At 45.8% G+C, this 25,104-nt stretch overlaps 1 protein-coding gene across 1 annotated transcript in view; it reads left to right on the forward strand.

The window, feature by feature from the left end:
* Positions 1-25,104, forward strand: part of LOC144180044 (ATP-binding cassette sub-family A member 2-like) — a 42,190-nt gene that overhangs the window by 6,112 nt on the left and 10,974 nt on the right. Inside the window, exons 2-6 of the mRNA XM_077708451.1 lie at positions 10,450-10,695; positions 11,998-12,473; positions 14,444-14,631; positions 20,811-20,984; positions 21,915-22,128. Coding sequence (XP_077564577.1) covers positions 10,450-10,695; positions 11,998-12,473; positions 14,444-14,631; positions 20,811-20,984; positions 21,915-22,128 — 1,298 coding nt within the window. The remainder of the gene's footprint in view (positions 1-10,449; positions 10,696-11,997; positions 12,474-14,443; positions 14,632-20,810; positions 20,985-21,914; positions 22,129-25,104) is intronic.

The raw sequence follows: 25,104 nt of genomic DNA on the forward strand, positions 1-25,104 counted from the left end.
CCGCCGGGTCTACCCCCTTCCACACCACTTCCTTGCCAACCAGAAAGCCATAATCTACCGTCACCTTCAGACCGGTACCTTTTACAATCATGTCATCCTCACCACATCGCACCCACTATCGACCCCCGTAAATGCCAACATTGTGACACCCCACTCACCACACTCCACCTAGCCTACTCCTATCCCCACTAACCTAACCCCCCCCCCCCGTTCCTCACCCCGGAGCAGTAGGCGACTGAGCTGACCAGCCCGGACCCGGCCAGCCAGAGGGCCTTGGTTTCTGGGGCTATTGAGTCAGCCCGGTAAAGAGGCATGCCGGACTATGGACTATTGAACACCACGTTTTCCTTTTCAATTTTGCTTCAATAAACGTTTACTACCACTAAGTGCATATGCCTTCATAGATTATGAGAAAGCATTTGACTCGGTCGAAACCTTCAGGCATTACGGAACCATGGGGTAGATGAGCATTATGTAAGAATACTAGAGGATATCTACAATGGGTCTACAGCTACCATCATCCTCCATAAGGAGAGCAGTAAAATACCTATAAGGAAGGGTGTCAGACAAGGAGACACAATCTCTCCAATGTTATTCACAGCATGCTTACAAGAAGTATTCAGAACGTTGGATTGGGAGCAGGTGGGAGTAAGGGTTAATGGAGAATACCTCAGTAACCTCAGATTTGCTGATGACGTTGCCTTGCTAAGTAACTCGGGGGACGAATTGCAAAGCATGCTTTCCGCACTGGGCGAACAGGGTAGAACCGTGGGCCTGAAAATTAATATGCAGAAAACTAAAGTAATGATCAATAACCTCGGGACAGCACAGCAGTTTGAGATAGGTGGCGAGGCAGTGGAAGTGGTAAGCGAATATATCTACTTAGGCCAAGTTGTGACCCCAGACCCCAACCATGAGGCAGAGATAATTAGAAGGATCAGAATGGGGTGGGGTGCATATGGCAGACATTCTCAGATAATGAATGGCAGCCTACCATTGACGCTGAAGAAGAAAGTGTATGACAGCTGCATCTTACCGGTACTCACCTATGGGGCAGAAACTTGGAGGCTCACTAAGAGGGTTCAACTTAAATTGAGAACGACTCAGCGGGCAATGGAGCGGAAAATGATAGGTGTAACATTAAGGGACAAGAAGAGAGCGGAGTGGGTCAGGGAGCAAACTGGCGTTGAAGACATATTAGTAGAAATTAAGAAGAAGAAATGGACGTGGGCAGGGCATGTAATGCGAAGGCAAGATAACCGCTGGTTATTAAGAGTAACAGACTGGATCCCTAGAGAAGGCAAGCGTTGCAGGGGACGGCAGAAAGTTAGATGGGCAGATGAGATCAAGAAGTTTGCGGGGATACATTGGTCACAGTTGGCACAGGACCGAGGTAATTGGAGAATAATGGGAGAGGCCTTTGCCCTGCAGTGGGCGTAGATAGGCTGGTGATGATGATGATGATGAAGTGCATATGTATTCTCCTCTCTCTTTCAGTGTCTTTAGTGACTATCGTGTTCACATTCGCTCCTATTGGGATACTTCTGCCATACCTTGTCACAGACCGCATCGAATCGGAAAGCACCGCGCACTCCGTAATTGTTGGGGTGTTCGCCATAGGAGGTGAGTGCAGAAAAACCTTTTGTAGGAGCTGCACTGGCATTTTTCTTTATAACCGCAGTGCTTTTTTTGTGAACGAACGCAAAGTTTACAAACAACAGTTCGCGAGCGTAACCTATAAAGCAAAAGTTAATCCATGTTAGTTTTGTAGGTCACAAGATATTGTTAGCTGCCTAATTGAGACAGTCCCATATGGGGAGTGGAAAAGCAATGGAAGAAGTTTATTGGGTTTTCCTTATTGAACCTGACAAAAAACAAAACAAAATTGGCGCCAACCCAACCTGTGAATGTGGTTGGAAAGCAAAGCTGTAACGGGCACCCACAAACATCACTCATGGGACTCACTCACGAAGCTCTGCATATAGTGAATCCAGAGAGAAGTGAACTGCACTTAACCACACGCTTTATTACTTCGAAGAGATATTCCTGGTAATGTTAAATTAATGCATGATGCATGAACGGTGCTTGGTTGAATTGTATTGGTGTAGCACATGAGTGCAAAATGTTTTAAAAACCCGGTGTTAGACGATCTCAATTCTCTGTCTCTGCCGTGGTGGGCGGAGGCGACGAGATAGGCGGCAGAGATGAAGCGGGAGCAGAAGTAGGAGGAGGAGGAAATAGTTCTATTAATATTTCTGGACCGCCCAGAGTGGGGCCCAGGGGAGTGGTTCCTTCTTTAATGTCGCCTATATTCAGTCCGCGCCGCATGTGCTCTGTCCACCAGCTGAAGCTGGGTAGGCAGAGAGGGGATGGACAGCAGCATCTCCAATGGCTCTTGTTCGGTAGTTGACGGAAAATGAGGAGGGTGCTCAGGGCTACAGTCGCACAGCCCAATTATCTGGCAGAGTGTTCCTACTTTTGAGCAAAATTTACATTCATCGTCGTAGTGATTTGGGTGCATTAAGTGAAGACGCGTAGGGTGTGGGAAGTAGCCGGATTGTATGAGCCGTAGGGTAGTTTGTTGATCTATGCAAAGGTCAGGGTAAGGCGAAAGTAGTGTCTCTCTCAGAAGGCGATAATGCTGTGTTGTGTCCTTGAACGAGACAAGCGGGTTACTGTCCTCGTGCAGCTCCGTAGCACGGGGAGTAAAAGTGCATGCTTGGTGGGCGTATTCGTTGCCCTTCATGAAAGCCTGAGCGGGTTTCCAGATGAGCTGAAAGCAACCATGTGGGGAGTTGGTTTTTAAGTACACGCAGTGCAGGTCGGGACACCAATCCCGACTGGTAATTCTGGTAGGCTTGTTTGGAATCGGTTACTACCTTACGTACTCCTGGTTGAGCAAGTGCCAAGGCGATGGCTGCCTCTTCTGCTGCCGTCATGCCCTCGGTATTGAGTGCAACACAAGCAAGGAGGTTGGTTATGGAGGTAGCCACGATGATGACGTACTAGTGCTGTCGATGTTGGGAGGCGTCTGTGTAGACAGCTTCATGATCCCCACCGAGGATGGGTTTTAGCGCTTGAGCCCGTCCTTGTCGGCTACCCCCGTCGTGTGAGGGGTTGATATTTTTAAGCAAAGGGAGAATCGTTAATTTTTGTCGACAAGAGTCCGGGAGTACATCAAGGGGAGTTACATTCTGTGCTGGGGATCAAGGGGTAGTTGAATGTGTTCTTTATGTGTCATTTGGTGTGACGGCGGGCGACAAGGAGCTGTGATTTTTTACGTGAGCACTGGAGGTCACAGGCTTTAGGACGTGGGTGAACTAGAAGTGAGAGGCCTTCAGTTGGTGTGAGCGTCCTTCAACTTTTGTAATTTCTATCACACCCGCAAGGCGCGCGCAGAGCCTCTAGACGTGCCGTGGGCGGAGCGCACGTCGGCGCGAGAGGTCGCATGACGCTATCAGCGAGAATGCAGGGGATAAACCCTTAGATGAGCTCGGTGAATGCACCACCTGCCTTCCCCGTCCCCGCGTGGGCTCGTAGCTAAATCGGTATTAAATAAAAAAAAAGGGGGGGGGGGTGCTCGTAGCTAAATCGGTAAGACGACGGGCTCTCGCTGTGGTACTCTATTAGTTACAGGTTTGATTCCTGGCGACGCCAGTAAATTCTTTTATTTGTTCGCGGTAGTTTTCTGTTGACACCAACGGTCGCGAAAAAACCCTTGGTGGGTAGAGGTAAAAAGCTTTGCTTTAAAAGTAGTTTTATGATTCCGTCCTAACCAATACTATCGAGCTGTTTCCGCATTTCGGAACACAATGGGTGTTCCTAACGATTCTCCAATTATCTATCACTCATTGATTTTTCCAATTAGCTTTTGCTAACGTATGTTACTTATACAAATGAAGAAACCCAATGTTTAGGATTTCGGCCTGCGACGCTGACAATAGGGCCACTTTTAGATGCAGAGCATCTTATAGCGGGGGCCTGTCTTGCGTCGACGGCCGTGCGGCGTCCGTCCGCGCTGCTCCTCCGACAGCTGCTCGATAACGCGCGCTCACACCCTCCTCTCCCCTTCCCCTCTTCATGCCATCTGTGCGCTGGAGCGCGCTCCTCCTCCCCTCCGAAGCTCCGCCCACGCCAGCTGTGATAAGCGCGCATGCGCGCGCCCTCTCTCATCCTCCTCTCCACTCCAGCTGCTAGCGCGCGCTCGCACCTCCTCTCCCCTCCTCCTCTTCGCGTCGTCTTCGGGTTGGCGCGCTTCTCCCTCCGGGTGCGCGCTCTCTCTCATGCTCCTCTCCACGGGAGTTGCTTTATAAGCCCATGCGTGCGCCGGTCGCTCAGTTCTTCATCGTTCTTCGGTTTGATGTACGTAGCGATGCGCTGAAATGGACGCCAACGAATCGTAACAACACCCCACAACGTAATACCGTAATTAACAACGCAATTAACGCCGGTATAGCAACAAAGATGCTCTGCATCCTCACGATCCCCCTCGGGGAGGTGCGGGTAATTTTTTTTATTTACAAATGACACTCCTGACGAGACTAGAAGCCCTAACATGTTTACGTCTAGCCAAACTGCTGGTTCAAACGACTTCAAATTTTATGAGCACGCCATGATTATAGGGTTGTAGCTCAATCTTGCTAAAAATTTTAGAAATTACACCACGCAGAGAGAGAAAAGAGGATGAATCGTTTTTAGATATTTTTATCACACGCCATTTGAGATATTGAACTAGTTTTTGTTGAGATAAGTAGCTTACTCAGGTACCCAAGCAATGTTCTATAAGATATCTTTACTACACGCACTTCATACAGGCAATCGGGATTTCAGGTAAACGGTGTATTTTTACATATTCCTCCATAACCACACAGCCGGTTGATATATCCAATTCGTTTTTGCTTGCAAATGGTGCCAATGCAGTTGCAGGACAATAGATTTCAGGATTGTGACATAATATGCGGATAAAAAGGTAGCGAGATTACTTAATTTACCTTTCTCCGGATGCCGAATTCGGTTGAATTTTCTTGCGTTCGCATAGCGCTTGCCATCGGTTGCCACTTTCTGCAACCCCCCCCCCCCTCCCCCCCCCGGGCCCCCGTGGGAGCCCGTGTCATTTATCATCAAACTGTGACCGCTGAGCATCGTTTATACCTGCGTACATAACACTTCTTATGGGTAGGAATACCTTTCTTCAGCCCTTCTGCCTCCTTCGTATGTTCCCAACGCAAGTTCTGTTTACAACCCGGCACTCCTCCTCATATCATATTAGCGTGCAAGTAAAAGCCCACTCGCCCCCCTCTTCCATCCCACCTTCCCACCCCTTTGCTGTGGGAGAATCTGGTGACTAGCCGCGATCTGGATGTCCAGACACTTTTGGCCCCTAGAGCGAAGGCTGCCTGCTCATCACATGAGTGCTTGGAATAGGGAACCGCTCCCACTTCACCGTCACAATAAAACACTTTTCACTCACTCACTCACGTACTGGAGTGCACCATCTTGGTGCAATTTGTTTAACGAGAGTTGCCGTAAAACTACGATCTCCATACGTTTCCGGTTACCACGACACGCCTCCAGTTAGAAACCATGTGTTGACAGCAGGCAAGAGTTATTGTGTACCACTTGACGATGATCTAGCCATTATGAAAGACATCAAGAAGTTTGCGGTCTCAGCCCATAATGTAGACAAACAAGCCCAAGCACTTGCCCATGTCGTCGTAACGTGTTCTTAACTGGACAGCTCCGCACGATGATTTGTGTATAGTTTAAGAGCTCTGCAATAACCCATCAAAAATTAGCTACCATTATTGGTCGCCGCGTTGCGCACTTGGGCTTCGGGAAACAGTTGATGGGGCGTTGGCTCCTTTTATCAAGCCGTTACCGCCAGCCGTGCCAACACCTGTTACCTCCCCATTATATTTTTATGTCAAACGGCGAGCATTCTTATCGTAGGCACCAGTGACAGTTGAACTGTACAGCCAGTGACACTGCATTTGTGCCGTCTGTTATTGCGGTTTCGATTCCGCACTCGAACTATCCAACTTCGCGCGACGACCGTCTTGCTGACACCACCGCACTTCCCGGTCGGTCTGCTACTATTTTGGTATTTGTGCTCACTTCTACTGTTGCCGCTGGCGGCGCTGACAATACGAAAGACGTGGCTACAACGCCTATAAAAGGGATGACAATCGTCCTAGCTACGGCCCTGGTTCGCGATCCCTTGCGGCACCCATACATTTTTTGTCGTCTATCCCGCACCAACAAGCTTTCTGACGACATTCTCAAGAAGGACGCGGGCGATCGCCACCACCAAATGAACTCGCCCTGTGACTACTTCGCTACGTGTCTCATGAACCGAAGCAGCTGGATAAAAATTCGGCCTTGCAGGTTTCCGGTTGAGAAATGCATCTTCGGAGAGTACTAAAATTGCTCCAGTGCATCGCCTTATTATGTTTTAGGTGTGGGTTTGAGTTGTCTGTGTAGACGCTTTGTTCGACAAAAAGCAAGCATTTCAATTTTTATGCATTTCAGCTGTACAGAAGGTAGCAGCTCAATAGGTGGGTAACGGGTAACCACGGAACCGTATACAAGTCGCCGCCTACGGCGACCACTACGACGCTGACCGGGGAAGCTAACCTTGACAGCTGTATCTTCGCCGGCGCCCCCCGAGTGCCTCTTTTCGGACCCGCCCCCCCTTTCCCGACGGCCAGCTAGCGTTATCCTGGGTTACAATCAATATAGTGGTGTTTAAACCCAAAAATCTGCAGCCCCCTAAAACTCTGGGGCAAGAAGTGAGGAGAACTTCGCCTTAAAAGTGAATTTTCTTCTCTCGTATCGAGAGAAGAAAATCAAAATATATAACTGAAGATGATAACCGAAAGAAAGCTGGTGTGTAAAAAGGTTTATTCTAAGTTCAGAGGACCAGAACGAAAGCGCTTGGAAAGCAACCAGAACAAGAAACGGGGTAGTGTAATATGTTATGCATCGTCATTAGTCCAGGTAACAATAAGTTTAATGATTCTAGTCATTTGCGTCCGTACAGATCTAGTTTGGAAATTTTGTGGCCCTCGCCAAATCTACTTCTTTACCCTGGCAATATTTGTGCCTTTGGCTACATTCCTCCTTACAACTTGCCCCCGGCTAAAGCGAGGAGCCGTCTTGTCTATAAGGGATTTGATATTCTCTAAACAAGTGCGTACCAAATGACGGCAGGTCGAAACTTCTGAACTGCTGGAGGCAGGTAATTTCTACGGGAACGAGACAGGTTGGCGTAGACAGCTTAGTTGAAGACCTGTGATAATAGCCGCAATGTCGTCGCTGTGGAACCAGAGTCAGTTTACTGTTACGCCGTCTAGATCTTGTAGGACATCGATCCCGGCCACACCATCCTCACGGTCAACGCGACGCATCCAGTCTATATAGGGCAAGTCACACATGTTCCATTGTAGGTTAGCACCGATAAGTGGGTGCTCCCATCATGAACAGTAGGCACGGAGAATGCAACAGAAGACATCAGCCTCGGTGAAGCAATCGGAAGGCCTAAAAATTACATATGTTCCAGCAAACGTATGATACGACACTCGCACGGGTAAAACAGACTGGGGGTGAATGTTCACATCTTCACGGGGAACACGTTTCCCAAAGAAATTTTGAGCGCTGTTTTAAAAAGGTGGTTAGAAGAGCGGAAACTGTTCCACTTATGCAGAAGCGCAATCAGAATCTGCTCTATCTTGTGAAAGGATACGTCGGGATAATAGGATAATAAGACGTCGGTAAAGGATAATACGTCGGTGGAGCATAAATGGCGGACAATAAAGCTAATAATTTACAGCATTCCTGGATAATGACGGAAGCAGTGAACGTACCTAAGTAAACAATACACAGTCCAGTGGCAGTGCGTAGTAATAATCCATCGTACGGCGTCGTACATTTTTTGAACCATGGGCATAGGTTTACGTCAATTATAAACTGTGGCTACATTGCCAACAGGTGTCAGAAGAGAATCAAAAGGTACAAACTCTTTTATCTACTATGGCAAGAAAGTTTGTCCTGATGGTGCATGAACAATCCAAAATCCTAAGCCTAAATATTTGGCCTCGTGTCTTCTTGCTGTACAGCCCCTGAAAGACGATAGCCGTCGGCCGCCCGTTCGACGTTACCCGTTCGCGGCTCTCCGCTAAGAGCCCTCCCGCTCGACCCCTCCCGCTTTGTTATTCTCGCGATAAATTCAACGGAAATTTAATAAACACGGTTCGATAATACCTCCTTCGCACTGCTGGCGCACTATCAGCAGGGCCGGCGCGCAGGTTTTTGTTATCTTTTGTTTCTTATTCCGCCGAGAATAACACAATCGGAAGTTTTGTTCTTTGTTTCTGGATTTTACTGCTCGGGATCTGGAGCCCTTCTGTGCATCATTGCTTACCGTGACTACTGGGAAAGTTTTGACATTTGGCCTCGAATGGGCTTGAGTTTTTTTGTTTTCGTTTCTGGCTCTAAATGATGGGGAAATGCAAAGTTTGCACCAGCAACTTCAATAGTTTGGAAGGGTTCACCATTTATAAACATCTTAATTTCATCTTGTCGCCCGCAGGCCGTGTCGACGGACAGAGAGGCAGACAGAAGGCCAGACCAAAATTTTTGCGTTTCAGTAACCCAAGAAAGATTATCGCCTTTACAGTGAGGGCAAGTGTCAAAACGTCAAAACTTTAAATATAATGTTACCTCTTGCACACACACTCACATAGAAACAAAACACTGTGATTACAGGCGCCTTAACGGTTCAAATATCCCTTCAAGCGGATCACGTGTACGTGCTGTACCAACGATGTTCTAGTAATTTTTTTTAAATTATGAATCCCACAAATAGGTGAGAACAAACAGCAAGTGAATATTCAGCTTTCCTGTGGTTACGATTCGGCCATCACACAGTGGTTTGAAATATTTCTCTGCGCGGACAATCCCGACCCTCCGGTATCTCAAGGCCACGAGACCTTTCTTATTTTTGGCGAAGTAGCGACGCGTGGTCGGTGGTGCTTGCTTTGACGCTCCGATACCGCATGAAGCGCTTGCTTGACCTTGGATCATAACAAAGGTCAGAAAGACGCTGCCAGGCGTTTGCGGGATTTGTTTTTTTTTATTTTTCATTTGGAAACCACTTTTCTGTTCTTGCTCAAATTTTACCCAAAGGTTTCATTTTCTGATCTATTTTGTTCATAGCAGGAACGCCGATAACACTAACCACTTTACTAAAAGAGAATAAAAATGAACTAGATATTTGCCTGTGGGAGAGCTGGTAGCAATATTGAAAAAAGACCCCCTTAACAGGGCGGCTCAACCTGGGTTATATAAAACGAAGTGTGTGATACGGGAGGGCGAAGGGAGGGCGAAGGCTAGGGAAGCAGCAACTCAAACATTTCGTTTCCTCCAATGACGGAGAGTTGCCTTTGAGTTATTTTCCAGGTGTTTGTGCGATGATAATTGCTCTCAAAGTTACGGGACCACTGGTTTGACGACAAGAAACCGGCAGTCTCAATGCTATATGTACAAAGTGTAGTTGTCTGGGTCTTGTTTGAACCCTAAAGGGCCTGTAGAGAATTCCGTATCAGGGTACCCTTCCCCAAACTGTGTTCATATTCACGTCGTCCAGTTCAGAAATGTGTCGTTGCTTCTTGAATAGCATGTGCTACTGTAGGAGTGCGCTCATTGCAAAAGTAAAACATTATTTCTAATCGCTACAATTCCGAGCATGCCAGTCTTTGGTAATTATTGCTGCACTAGCGAGTGCTTCCTTTGCTAACAAGAGGTTGCAAAGAGGGTGACCTCCAATTTAGTTTTAGCCGGTGCAATTTTTGCGCTGCCTTTCATACCCTGGCTTTCATAACGTTCATAACTTCGTTAACAGCCCGTTCCAAAAATCATAAAACATCAACCTTTTCACGCTCCTTCCCGTGCTAACAGTTGGAGTGCACTGTTCAGGCCCAATAGCACATGTAAACCGCGGCTAAGGTTAGATGCATAGGATTTTCTCACATTTAACTTTAATACATTCCTCAGATTGGTGTTATCTCCAATACACATGTCTTCCGCCTGATTTTTCTGCGTGCATCGTTTCGTGTGCCTGTTTCTATTTAAAGTTCGTATTTGTTACGTTGCTCATTATGTGGAGTTTTGTTCAATATTTCCATGAGTGTACGTAGGATTGACACACATCATTGCTCAGTTAAGACACGTTTGGGCTTTCTTTGTGAAAATTTGTCTTAAGAGTGATTATATAGTTCCTATACACGGTTTACTGCAACTGTTACGTTGTCCTGCATTTTTGGTAGTTGTCCATTGATGCACGTGGTCAGCAGCCTAGTGACCACCTTAGGCTTCCTGGGAAATAATAGGATTCTGTTTTATTTACGGGCTGATTTATACATTTTAAACCGAGGGAACACCTTCACCTCACAGGTCCAGCGGCCTTTCTCCTGTTCATACTGCTCGCCATTACAACGCGCAGCGCGGGCCCGCGGGTCCCCTTGCTGTTCATCCCACCGTTCGCACTTGGAGCCGCAACGATACGAGCCATTAACCTGGAATTGGAAGCAGAAATGTGTGAGCTGATGCGCCTGCAAGAAAGCCGGGACACGAAAATAAACACGCAGTTCTGCAAAGAAATCAGCCCCTTCGGTTCTGGAATTATCCACTGCTGCAAGAGTAAGAAATCCGCTTGCTAAGAAGTCAATGATGTGTGGGCCAGGAGAACGTGTATCACAAGAGGGAAAGTTTATCTGAAGGACAATTTTAACTTCACTGAATATTTACGGATTTATGGGCCAGAGCTACAGCTGGGTATTAGGCGCGCTGTAGCGGTGATCTACGAATTACCATATGCCCCATTCGGATCTATAACGTGAACTATAACCCCCCATTTACGGCGTACTTGCCATCGTGGTTAATTTTTAAGTGTAAGCATTGCGAGCTCGTACACGCTAACGCTGTCAAGAAGGCCCGTTCCCATGTCCCAGTCTTTTTCGATCTCAGTGTAATGGTTTCAAGCTTGCCACGTATCCCAAGGACCACCTTGATAACCAGCCTACTTCGATCGTTCTGGAGAAAAAACTCCTGAGCAATCATGACAGGAAACTTCAGTAAACTCAGGCGTTCACGCAGTAAGTAATCCGCTTAGAAAGATTGTTAGCTACTTGTGTTTTCTCTCCCCAACAATCTTGGCGACATGTGTGCGAGAGAGACCGGCCGTGGTGAGGTGAGAACGAGGATGTCATCAGCTCCTTCTGGGTATGGCGGCGGCCTCAGTGTTGTTTGAGTAGACACAGAAACAGACCCAAATAAACGAGGCTGTAAATAATTACTTAATCAGCGATCGACAATTCAATGTGCCCTGATATCATTACTCGGCTGTTATTCACCCATAGCAGCAAGAAACGGAAAACTAAAATTTCGTGTCATTACTCCAAAGCTGAACATTTATTATGAAGAGCGAACTTGTTGGACTGACCCCAGATTATAACTTTTTAACTTCTGGGTGATTGCACCTGAGAAAATGGAACAACGTCAGATATAACATAAACAAGAAACTTGCTGTCTAAACTGTTGCGGTAGTCTGTGATCGCAAACTCCGTAGTTGAAAACCAGGTTGCATCGCCACGCTCATCACTGCCTCCTCGATGTATATTGCCCCGATGATCCGCTAACAAAGAGAAGCTTCCAAGGTTTCTTCAGTGATTACAATACCGCTATTGAAATTGCCTCTCTGTCTTGAGCCAATAAAGGTGCGAGCAATTCAACTTTTTTCAAATCATAATATGACAGACGCCTACCCCCGTAAACCAATTCGCCTTAATTCAATGCGTAATTCTTCACTTGAAACAACGTCTCATTCACTACGTGATATTCAGAAGAAAAGTGATCGCAGTTTGAAATAAAGAACTATTTGAAGGCGCATTTGTGCCGCGTATTTTGCGCTCTTCCTTACTCTGTCCTTGCATCAAATTACAGTGCTCTTGATTGATCCGAAAGAGAGAGGAGAGTGGGACGTGACAACGCCCTTCTCCTTCAACTGGTACAGCATATTGCTCGACCTGGCCATCATGCTCGTTTTGGCCATTCCGGTTTTCTGCTGTGTGATCAGCAAGCTCGAGAGCGCATACGGCGGTGAACCCAAGGTTCGCGACCTTCACACGAACGTGCTGGATGACGACGTCGACCAGGAGAAGGAGCTGGTAAATCAGCTATGCCGCAGGAAAAAGTTTCCCGAGCACGTCATGCTCGTGCGAAACCTGCACAAGTTCTATGGGGATTTCTACGCGGTACGTGGCGTATACCTGGCGCTGCGCCCCGGCGAATGCTTCGGGCTTGTTGGAATCAACGGTGCTGGGAAGACCACCACGTTCCAGATGCTGGCTGGCCTTGAGGAGATGACAGATGGCAATGCTTACATGGAGTCGCTGATCCTTTCGAAGCAGCCCCGCAAGGTGAGTCTGCCTTGATACTAGTATGACTGCATTAAAAAGCTACCATGATTTCGGGTGCCAGTTTTAGTTATCTTCAAAAGGTACAAACATGTCGTAAATGTACAATTTTGGAGGTTGATAAAACAGTAGTGGATCGTATTTGCCCACCATGTAGCCTATATCGGCTATTTTTGTATTAAAGCTGCTCGGCATATGGAAACAGGCAGCTTTTTGAAAGGCCATGCGTAGTGACCACGTATTTTCTATCTGGCAAGACGGTGCGCAATGTTATGCCGTATGCTCTTGTATTTTTGGCAAAAACGCATTAGTGTGTCGATTCTGCACAGACCAGTTAGCATAGAAGTGCGGGCTAATGCCCGAAATAGAACACTCTTTCTTCGCCTCTGCTGTGGCACAAAGGTTGTTACCAGTAACCATCCATGCCAGCCCACTGTTGCCAATATTCGCCCATGGTAAGCGGCTCAGTCAGAAGGAGAAGGGCTTTCCTGCGTCCTCTTACTAGAAGCCTGTCAAATCGGCAAACATGTATAGCTAATCTGATAGCAATGCTCTTTACGAAATGAGCAGCCAGCTGATTTAAAGTTAAACTGTGACGCTAAACATGGGATTGTCAGGCATTGTATATTTAGCGAATCCATCACTTCTGAGCTTAGTTCTCTTCTGCCTCATTGTTTCATGTGCGGTGCTCTTGTTTTCAGGTGAACTCACGAAACAAACATTGAGGAACTAGCACAACGAAGTACACGTTCATGTAGCGCAATAGTTATGAAAGTACTGTTCGTACCAGTATTACTATTCGTACTAGAAATACATACAAAAGTACTGTTTGTTCGTTTACTGATGAAGCAGATCAGGGCCTTTTGGGGACCGCATTTTTAACTGCATAAAGTCAGAGACACTTGATGGAACACATTTCTACAAAAACCAACACCAATCACCGATTGTTTCAAACGAATTACAGATTTGAGTCCGACTAAGCAAACTCGAAAATTATTTGCAACGTTTGTACTAAACTTCCTGGAATTCGGAGAAAGTCCAAGTGGACGCAAGTCGGAATTTCCGTCCCTTCTGCCTTGACCGCACATGCTATTGTGTACATAGCTGATTCTATGTGGAACAACTGGACAAACAAATATTGTTAGCGTACTAGTGGGAGTTGGGCCGCGTCGAGAAACGTATTAGTGCGTCGATTCTCCACTGACCAGTTCTCATCTTGGCAATGTTCGCTTGTAGCTGATTTTGAATGCTTGCCGATAATTCCGTGTCAAGGAAGCCGAGCCAGGATATTGGCTTGTAGAATAGCACCGCTATCATGCAGGTATCATAGGCCTCTCATACCAACATTCTTAATGGGGCATTTTACTGAGAGGTATGTTGAAGCATTCAGCTCTTTCATGTCAAGTCAGCTTTGAGAGACCTCTTCAAACCGCCAACATTTCCCTCGCTCACAAAGCCAGGAAAACCTCCCGTCAAAACACGTTCAAGTTCAGTAGCAGCATGGTTTAAGCGACATCAAACAAATTTTGCTGTTTATGACGTAAACGCCGAAAGTCTCATACTGTGTACTGCCTAATGATTCTTAAGTGTGTTGCATACTCAGCTTTAGACATTTGTAAAGAGAGGCTTAACAAATAGCCTGCAAACGGAAATAAAGTGCAAAATTGAGCAAACCACGTTTGAAGAAAGAATCCGTGCACAAGCAGTGCGTTGTGTAATGTCGTGCTAATTTCACCCTTATAATGTGTAAAATTCCGCTACAGATTGCATATCGCAAGCGAAGGGGTATCAACACATTATTTTTAGATGAAATTAAAAAATAGCGAGGTTTTAGGAGACCTCTACCTATATTTTTCACAATATGCACGGAATTTTTAGTGTACTGGAAACGTAAAGAGACAATGAGACAAGTTGATTTTAAGTCGCCTATGCCGCCGAGGATCGAGTTTTAACATCTTCGAATTTATTCCCAGTGGCAGTCGTTCATCGGGTACTGCCCTCAGAGCGACGCTCTCTTGGGTAAGCTGAATGCGTACGAGACGCTGCGCTTGTTCGGCCGACTACGGGGCGTTCCAAGCACGGAGCTCGGTCCGATGATCGAGCAGCTCATCAAAGTGGTTGACCTGGAAGAGCAAGCCAGCAAGCTTTGCGAGCACTACAGGTGATCACGCCTCTGAGTGACGATGGCGATATCCAGTCGGCAATGAGGGGGGGAGGCGGGTTCTTGGGCGATTGCCAAATAGTATTTTGTAATAAAGGCGCAATAATGCCCACGTGTGCGGAAGAATATGACGTATATACCGAGGTAAATCGAATCTTAATTATCAACAGCTCACCTCATGGCAACGTGTTACGTGGAACCGTAAAGCCCATTATACAGTTCTTTAATTTGACACAGTGCAAGAATGACTAGCAATGGAATCGTACGAGAACAGACTAATTTCAATGCGCCCGTCAGTTTGGTGGAGCTAAACTATCGTTTCAAAAAAAGCAATACGATTTGTTCATCTGGATACAAATTACAAAAAACAAATTACTGAATGTTTCGCTGTACTCGGGTGACAGCGCAATGATTGTTGTTTTTCCATTTAGGTGACTATTGCGCAAGGATCTTGGAATTCTTACGTCTCCCAAAACGGCACCTCAAGAAATGTTTAGTGACTTATATACGCCACCATTCCATTCTTAAATGCTGCAGAAAAGAAAAAAGTACAGCGTGTCTGTGTTTGCATTAACGAATATTGAGCGCATAAAAACTTGGTAAAGCACCCGCCCGGTGGAGGGGATCCTTAGTCCGGCATCCCCTGGCTCTGGCTGGCTAGCATTCTAAGCCTTTTTGCAGAGTACTCCCACAGTCTGGACCCTGTAAACCCCCTTTTATTTTCACAAAAATGCACATTTGGCGGAAGTAACACACCTAATCGTTATATGGCGTAATCAAAATAACTGGCCAGACAAGATTTTCAAAAACGAAAAATAAATAATTGGAAAAATATTATTCCCAACATCATCAGCCTACTCATCCCCACCGCAGGATGAAGCCCTCTCCCTTTAACCTCCAATTTCTGTTGTCCTCCGCTGATCGAGTTCGCAGTGACCTCTGAATTTGCTTAGTTCATCCCTCCATCGGAATAATGGCCTTCCCCTTCTTCTAGACCCTACTTTTGGTATCCACTCTGATAAAAAAAAAACAGTCCGCAAAATAAGTTCAAAGTACGTCTCAAAATAGCGCGAATTAGTGAACCTTAGAACGCCCTGCACTTCCCCAGAAATGCATATTTTGTGGAAGTAAAGTATTCAGTCGTTTCAGTAAGCCATATGGAGATAACTGGTCGGCCAGAAATAAAAAAAACGAGAAGTAAAAAAATAGAAACCATACAATTTTACAAAAATATTCTAAAAAAAGAACAAACTTACGCATCTTGTATATCACCCCATAAAACAAACGACAAACAAACACACTCCGCAAAATAATGTCACAAATACAAAAAATAGCATTAATCACCAACTCTGAAGTGCGCCTGACGTTATAAAAAACCATATTTACCGAGGCAGACGCCCTTTATCACTATAAGGGTAAGACTTTACATCAATGGTTCTCATCCATGGCTGCACCGGCGAACACTCTGGTCTTGTGAAACTGATAGGGAATACCACGATTGAGCATACCTATGTTCTTGGGTGTCATTATGTTAAACAATTTGTACATAAATCTTTAAGTCTGTAAACACTTATATGGTGCCTTTAGTGGGTCCGTTTTCTTTCTTCGCATAGCTGGCGTGCAATGCGGAAGGCAGACGTTGTACGCGGAGAAACAAAACGTACATAAAATGCGGCGAAGCTACCTGTTTTTCATAGGAAGAAAGTTCTGGCCAAATCGAGAAAACAACGGGAGGGGGGAGATTTGAGGGAGGCTTTGCGGACCCCTGAAATGCTCTAGCGGACCCCATGGGAGCCGCGGACTCCCATTTGAGAACCACTCCTTCCAAGCATTGGCGAAAAGAAACAAAAGGAACATTAAAAAAATAAATTTATTTTACGTCTTTTGTTACTTGGGAAGGACAGAAATGCGCCCAGCAGGCCAACATCCATCGGGGACTGAAACAGGGATGCCCTTTGAGCCCAATACTGTTCATGCTTTACATGGCAGGGTTAGAAAAGAAACTGGAAGAAAGTCAACTAGGGTTTAGCCTAACCCATATGCTACAAGGCGAAGTGGTACAACAGCATATTCTGGGAATGTTATACGCAGACGACATTGTTCTTTTAGCTGATAACCAAGCCGATATGCAGCGGCTAATAAATATTTGCGGCCAGGAAGCCATTGACCTCGGGTTAAATTTCGGTGCAGAAAAATCAGGAATAATGGTTTTCAATGACGCTACCACCGACGTAGTGTCTGTCCAGCAAGGCGAATTACCTAGAGTCAAGGAATATAAATATTTGGGGGTGTGGATAAATGAAGGGGATAACTACTTAAATACTCACGAGGAGCAACTTAAGGTTAAGGGAAAGCGAAACGCAGCTATAATGAAGCATAGAGCTCTGTGGGGGTATAACAAATATGAAGTAGTAAGAGGAATGTGGAAAGGAGTAATGGTTCCGGGTCTCACGTTTGCGAATGCTGTACTCTGCTTAAAATCAGACGTTCTATCACGCCTTGAAGTAAACCAGAGAACGGTAGGACGTCTGGCCTTAGGCGCGCATGGAAAAACAACTAACGAAGCAGTTCAGGGAGATATGGGCTGGACGTCGTTTGAAGTTAGAGAATCTCAGAGTAAAATATGCTTTGAGATGAGGTTGAGGGCAATGGATCAACGAAGGTGGGCAGCTAAGGTTTTTAGGTACCTATACTTGAAAAGCGTGGACACGCAGTGGTTAAGAAAGACTAGAAGGATAACCATGAAATACGGAAAGAACAGTGGGGAATCCAAAACAGCCAACGTAACCAAAAAAGAGGCAAGGCAGATTGAAACGAATAAATGGAGGGAAAAAATGGAAGCCAAAACGTCGTTAGAGATGTACAGGGCTGAGAAGATGAACATCAGAAAGGAAAATTTCTACGATAATTCCCAGGGCAGTGCTTTGCTTTTTGAGGCTAGAGCAGGTTGCCTGCGAACTAAGAGTTTTGTGGGGAAGTATTCACAAAATGATGGGGTATGCGTGGTCTGCGGAAAAGAAACAGAAACTATGCGGCACATCGTGCTAGAATGTGAGGGTATCCATCCAAATCTACATGAAGGGAATATTGGGCTTTCAGAAGCACTAGGATTTAAGGGTATCACAGAGGAAGTTAACTTCAAGGCTGTCGAGGGGGGGAAAAGAAGATTAGAATGCTGGTGGACGAAAAGCAGAGAGGGGAATATTGCCTAGGACAGTTACCACCTCTAACAGAAAAAAAAGTATTTTGTGCCTAATAAGCTTTTTGTGCCTGCCCTAAGCAGCGCTAGTATTGAACCAAAAGTGTAAAACATAGGTATATTAGTCTTTTTTGGTAAGATGACATGTCATCACCCCGATACAAAGGGGAAACCAATAGAAATCATCATCATCATCGTTACTCATAGCCGTATTTGGCTGATGAGCACTCGCACTCAAGGCAAGCGTAAGAAGGGTGCGCATTAATAGACAATTCTCTGAATTTCTGCAGATTTTTGGCGCTTCCTGCTACCAAGTGATTTTTGCCTGCTAACATGTAGTGCTTCTATCCAGCATTACTCAGGATCAGTATGAAACTCGCCGCTATGGAAGCTGCACAAGGGAAACAGTTGTCGGCTATCTCATGACACCCAGACCTAATGTCGTTGTAAAGTCAGCTTTGTTTCTTATTGGCGCCGATGGAGTCCTGTGAAAAAACTAATGCATTTCCCCGTAGACTGTTTCGTCGACCAAAAAGCTCTGGTGAGATCTCTGGACCGACGGCGCGTGCATGAAACTGGACTTCCAGTGTGTCAAAACGATAACTTCAAATAACAAAAGTCATGATAAGACAATGCAAGGATCAATCGTGAAAAAGGAGTATAATAGTACTCTTAAGTGCAGCGCACTTTAAGCGCTCGCCTTGTCGTCGTTGCTCACTCGTTCGACCCAAGTATAAGAGCACCAAGGCGGCGTCCCGGGGTAACGCTGTTGTTCGCGGCGTACCCCAGAGGCTTCGAAAGCCAAGCGGTTTATTTATACATAAGCGTTTGAAACTCTTGAAACGCTGGCGCTTGTCATAAATCTTCCCGTTGTTTATCGCAAAGAAAACTGCAGGTGCATTTGAAAAAATATATATATGTAATTAACCGGCAGCGCCCGCGTTCCTTTAGTTAAGGACGCCCGTTGGGTTGGTTTTTACGATGGTAAATGCAAAATGTCGCAGTGCAACGCCGGCACGTGTGGGGAGAAAAGTACAAAGAGAACACTCTCGCTGGCGCAGTTTCAGGCAGGGAGCGCGCGCGAACACTGCGAAGGCGGGAAATTGGAATTGCATTTGGTGGTCACCGTGGGCGGAGAACGGCGCTACAGCTCATTGTGGCGAATTACTGCTCGGCACTTCCGACAGCTTTCACATTTAGTGGAACGGGTTTAATTTTTTTCACTATATAAGCCCTTGTCGGTATACATTTAGATAGGTCGTAGATATGCTTACTAAGTGCGGGAAAAATCTTCGCATGGGTTCGTTCTTCGGTTGCAATTTCGGTCTTTGACGTTTTGACGATCTGTTGGGCGCTCTTTCAGCCAAGGTTGGGTGCACTTTTAGCGAACTATTTAACGCAATTGTGACGCGTTGTAATGTGAGAAGGCTTTCGTACGTCTCTCTACTTTAGTTACGGAGGGGTGGTTAAGTTTCTCGCCTTAGTTCCTTTAAGGGCGTTGTTCGGCTGTGATTTTGTTGCAACTTCAGTTAGTGCATTTGCCTACCTCCCCACGTTCAGTAAGGTACAGCTTTCCCATTCACCACTTCTATAATAGGACTTTTCATACTGAAACAAGGGAGCACGACTAGAGAAAGGAGCAGTACGTACATCTTGTATATAGGAGGCCTGTCCGCCATACAGACATACAACAAAATTTGGTAAAGATGTCCCTGAAATAAAACGTGCAGGTGGTCGAAATTGAAAAAGCGTACCGAGCTTTAGAACGACAATCACAGTTATATTTTGCATACAGGCTACGCTTCCTTGGGACGAATCATCTGTAAAACATTTCATATCCAAATATCTATCATAGCCCCCAGATAATATATTGCTAATATTTCTTCGTGGTCAAGTTATTCATTCTTCAAACTATGTTGACTTGGATAGAACAGGCTTGTGAACGTATTTCTTCGTTTTACCAGAGATATATTTATTTATTCTCGTCCAGTACAAGATAAAATTCGCAAGGGGACGAAAGAAAGTGGCCATATGAATTTTTCTAGAGAAAATAGTTCCTTCTTGCTCCCCACATTCTTTTTTCTGCTCTTCTTGCTCGAAAAATATTTAAGAAAAAAGAAAGAAAAACAGGATACATCTTTATGTTTTTTTTAATAAGGTTTGATACCTTTGTCACATTCGTTCTGCGCGTTGTAGCACTTTCTTACAGAAAACTATATATTACGCACTTTCAGAAAGGTCAATTTTTCCGCTGCAGAGTGTGAAATGTTGAGTCGTTGCAGAAAAACCTAAAAAGAAAGTCACGGGTAACTTTGTAGCAGCATTGCAGGGCCTAATCAATCCGAGTTACACTCATTGAGTAAGGCGTATTGGCAGTAGTGTTGGTCACCTGCTCAGGACACAACCCGATACCGATGACGCTATGGAGGCATTGCGAAGAAAATAGGTATTCGCCTGTCACTTTATTTTCTTTTTATATTGCCTAATTTGTAATGGCACTAGCTTGTTTTGGCGGCTCCCCGTCACAAACACTGGTTTTTATGAAGTTTCAGCGAAGTGCGCCCAAGTGTCTGCTGAATCGAGTTTTTATTTTTTTCGTTGTTTTATGCCGCGCGACCGGAATATATTATCAATTCAAATCATTGTCGTTCTGATATGGCAGTGTCCTAAATGAACAATCCATGCTATTTTCTAACTACTGGCAGCGGAATACCGGAGAACCTCCCTGTACCTACATTATCATTGGTTACTGTACGGCAAAAATAGCTTTATCAAGCCTGAACGCATGCAAGTGACTGCTTGAAAACGTTTGTCTTAGTAAATGAGGAAGTTCTAAAAACCGGATAGGGTGAGCGAACCGAAACTACGAGGACATTCAAGCCAATATGAACAACTCTATTGATGAACCAACAAAAGTGAATAATACCTATAGCACAGCGATTTAAAATTGCACTCTTCTCTACCTTCTACCTCATCCCAGCGGTGGCCAAAAGAGGAAGCTGTGCATCGCTGTGGCCTTGATGGGTTTCCCCTCGGTGGTGTTCCTGGATGAGCCGTACGCCGGTGTGGACGTCATATCGCGGAACAACATGCGGGAAACCATGAATGAGCTCAAGGAGTCCACCAACACTTCGATTGTGCTTACCTCGCACAAGTGAGGGCTGACCTTTCCTTTTGCCTCTCAATTTCTATAAGTGCAAGTTGAGGTCGCTGTCAGTAACAATACGTCGTGAACACATCAAAACGCCTACTGAGCCATATACAAACTATACAACACGTTCATCCGTACCAAATTAATTCAACAACGTTAGCGTCACTACCACGTGCCTAGTACTTTGTGAAGACCTGGATTGTCGCACGAGTGTTTTCTGGGTGTACTGCAAATGGACTGCTTTGAAGAATGTGGTTTGAGTGTTTAGGGGTGTACAATGATCATTGTGGTTCGCGATAACAAACGAGAATAATAAAGCAGGTGCACTGAGGAATCACACCGTTATTTATTAGCTTGGTCATCAAACAATAACAATTTGGTAATTTTTGTTTGGTGGCACGAAGACACCCACCCATGCCGGCACTACAAAGACAGAAAAGTTCTCCGTAGGGCTAGAAAACAGCACAATCAGTGTCTGCGACCATTCTCACTTTCAGCCATTATAACCAGATTACCGCTTGCAGGTATCCTGGACAGACTTGTCTTGCAGTTCTTATGTACGCAAATGTACGTTGAACATCAAAATGATATATAATTTCTCACACTAAAATAAGGAAGCATTCCCAGCAGATGCCGAAGTCGAATTCGCAACACGCTTCAATCGGATTCCATATATGCGTCAACTACAGCAGCAATAACCACGTAAGGAATGAAATTCGACAATTTGTGGCTCGCGAAACGAGGGGCCCATAATATGGAACAATTTTACGCCTTACGATATGACACGCTACCACACGAACCTCTTTTTTTCAGTGCGAATGGACTTTACTCGTGATTTTAAAAACGGCAGGCTAAAAATAACACACAGATATAGAATCAATAATCTGTAAAAGGCGCAAAGGTGCAATCTCCCGCCTCCTTCCATGGTTGCAGCATGGCGGAATGCGAGCTGTCCTGCGACCGCATCGGCATAATGGTCAAGGGTCAGATGACGTGCATTGGGACATTGCAGCATTTGAAGACCAAGTTTGGCAAAGGCATCACCATACAATTTGTCGTTCCTCTGGGCTCAGAAGTCAACCCAGCGGACCTCAACAAGGCCGTCAGCGCTGCAATTCCTGGAGCGAAGCAACTGGACGCTGAACACGTGAGGGCTGTTTTAAAACAAGAAATTGAAACCTGGTCATGGCCTCTAAAAAGCTCCAACGAATGTTCGAAATAATCTCCTTTTCCTCTTATTGTACCTTGATAACATAAGACCAACATAACTAATCAGGATTGAGATGAAGCAGTTAGGCTAGCATAAATAGCCACGAAATATAAAAGCACCATATTTGTTTGAATGCTTGAATAAGGCGCTTCGCCCACATTTGCTTTTATAAGGCGCTTTTAAATAATAGTTCCGACATTGACCAGAAAGAAAAAAAGCCTCCCAGCTCACGTTAAAAAAACACAATTTTCGCCGTACATAATATGAGCAGGGTAACGACTTAACGCTGGTACGACTAGAGGCTCAAAAGATGGGCACACTTTCAAGAACGCAACACAGGAGGGAATGTCATGCTGGTTCGCAAATACATTGTTTCAGACGACTATCAGTGGGATTGGTAAAACAGTCAGTTCATGAAATGATCACCGCTATTCCTGCACCAGGAGGCACCGCCGTGTTTCATGAAGAGCACGTCGTTGATGGGGCCTTTGAAGTACTTGCGCATTCGCGGTGGCAACCCACAGATCTGCACGGAGGCGATAAAGCGGCGTTGGTAGGCGGCAAGAACTTCTACGCGAAGACAGGAGCGCAACATCCCCACTTCATTTCATTCGCGTTGCAGGAGGTTTAAGGGACAGAGCAACATGGTGAAGCTAGACGATATATATGAGCTACGCCGTAGGGTGTGGCATTTTTTTCTGTATAGACACCCTTGGGGTCCTGTACGTCCGCAGAAAAACTCGAAAACTGGGACCCATGAAAAAAATACGGTAAAATAGGGTGTATCTAACCCATTAATCTTATATTACTAACCATTTACCGGTAGTCCAACTTCAGTAGCCCCACCGCATTGAGATTCAGGAACCCTATCTGCCCCAATATATGTAAGTAGAACTCCTACGCTACGTATAGATGTCCTTGATTTTTGAAATGGAGTGGTTAAAGAATTTCACAAAACATTGGCGCAGCGTGCATTACTGGTGCAAGGATGGAGAAACAGCAGAGCTGGTGGGCCCTGTCCCTTCGTCGGAGAACCGGCTGTTGCATTATCACATTGAGTAAACGTCCACGAGGTACCCTTCAGCTGGAAATCTCCCATCGACCTCCAACAATTCCCATGTCTTGCGCCGCTAGAATCCATTCTTAGCCTCAGATTATAACACCATTAAACGCAGCAAAGAAGACGAAGCATGTAGAAGACAAGGACCGGCGCTACTTACAACTGAATGTTAATAGCATTGAACGGACATATAAATAGAAAAAATTTCCCCGCATTTCCCCGAGGGGAAGAATGTGAAAGTGCGAATGCACGAGTTGAATTTGCGCGGTTCGGTAATGTTCGCGAAAGAGAGATCACACACACACACACAACTACAAAGAAAGAAAGATGCATTTATTCACAGACACCTATTTGTGTTGTCGTTGTACTTGATTGCTAGAGCGGATCTCAGCTTTGAAATTTCGTGTCAGTACTCCTTTAAGCGGGTGCATTAGCCCTTCTCACGCCCGATTCTTGGCCAATCCCCCACGTGGGTATGTGCCATGTCAGCGGCCAGGCAGCGCGCGCCCATCTCCCCCCGTGGCCAAGGAAGACAAGGAGATTCCTGGCCAATCCCCCACGTGGGTATGTGCCGTGTCAGCGGCCAGGCAGCGCGCGCCCATCTCCCACCGTTGCCAAGGAAGACCAGGAGCGCGCGCACCCGCAGCTGTTGCTATGCGGACGGCGGCGGACGCTTCAGGCTCGCTTAAGAAGTGCATTCGCACTTAAAAATGAGAACACGCTCATAGGACACAGGCGTTCATCCCGCCACTGTCCACCCCACAACGCACCCCATCACGCATGGATGTGTCAAGAACGTCCATCTAAAAAAGGCACCTCTTTCGATGTCAAAGATAGAGACGTCGTGCTGACACAGTCGGAAGCCCGCTGTATTCCCGTGGCATCAAATATCTCACTCGTGCACTGATCAGAGTCTCGAAGTATGACCGTGCAAGCATCGTATAGAGGTTCACAGTCGTCACACTCTGCGCGTTTATTAGCCAAATTAGCCTCATTGCCTGTCTATACTTTGTTGAGATGTTCCCGTATACGTACACTTTTTGGCAACAAAAGCACACCTTGTAGACAATATCTTCTGCGCAATGCACGTACTAGTTCAGGTGATTGATGAGGCATTCACTTTTTCCCTTTCTCCCAGCGCACCTTTTGCGACAAAGTCCAGATAGCTTATCAGGGGCCGATATGACAACGTTCACGACCAATATTTAACCAGTCCTTTTAAGGCTGAGCGATATGCGATGCATATACCGGATGACCACTACTTTTTTTGCACTTTTCGGTCACCTGATCATCCTCTTGTGGATCTGTGAGCGGTTTCAGGGGCTTGCCTTGTCGTCGTAGCTCGCTGCAACGGTCGATGTCACACGACTGCCAGAATCAGGCGGTGCCACGAGATAACGGACCGAAGTAGAGTCCGGCGTTCTGTCGTAGGGCGTCCCGCAGAGGCTTCGAAAACTAAGCTGTTTAAATAGTCATAACCATTCGAAACTTGTGAAACCCTTGCGCTTGTCATATACATCTACCCGTTGTTCACCTCGTAAGCGACCTGAAAAGGGCTAAGGCATTCCTATAAAAACCACAGTGTACGGCCACGTCCACAGGGAAGGCTTCCTCGTTACTCTTAAGCAACAAAAAAAACTCAGTGACATACAGAAACACTTTTATGACTCTTGTACCCTTTAACGTGCCTCCAAGAGTCCTGAATAAGTGAGGCAAGGATTAGGCTACTCAGTGCCGGAGCAACGTAGGACCCAACACACATTCCCTTCTTATGTATGGCCACAACCTCACGCCGTGGTACGTGCGTTGAAATCGGATAGAATTATAACAAATCCAAAAACCCATAAACAGAG

The sequence above is a fragment of the Haemaphysalis longicornis genome, unplaced genomic scaffold (assembly GCF_048455015.1).
Source record: "Haemaphysalis longicornis isolate Haplotype H1 unplaced genomic scaffold, Haemaphysalis longicornis Haplotype H1 scaffold_4, whole genome shotgun sequence".
In the NCBI taxonomy this organism is placed as follows: domain Eukaryota; kingdom Metazoa; phylum Arthropoda; class Arachnida; order Ixodida; family Ixodidae; genus Haemaphysalis; species Haemaphysalis longicornis.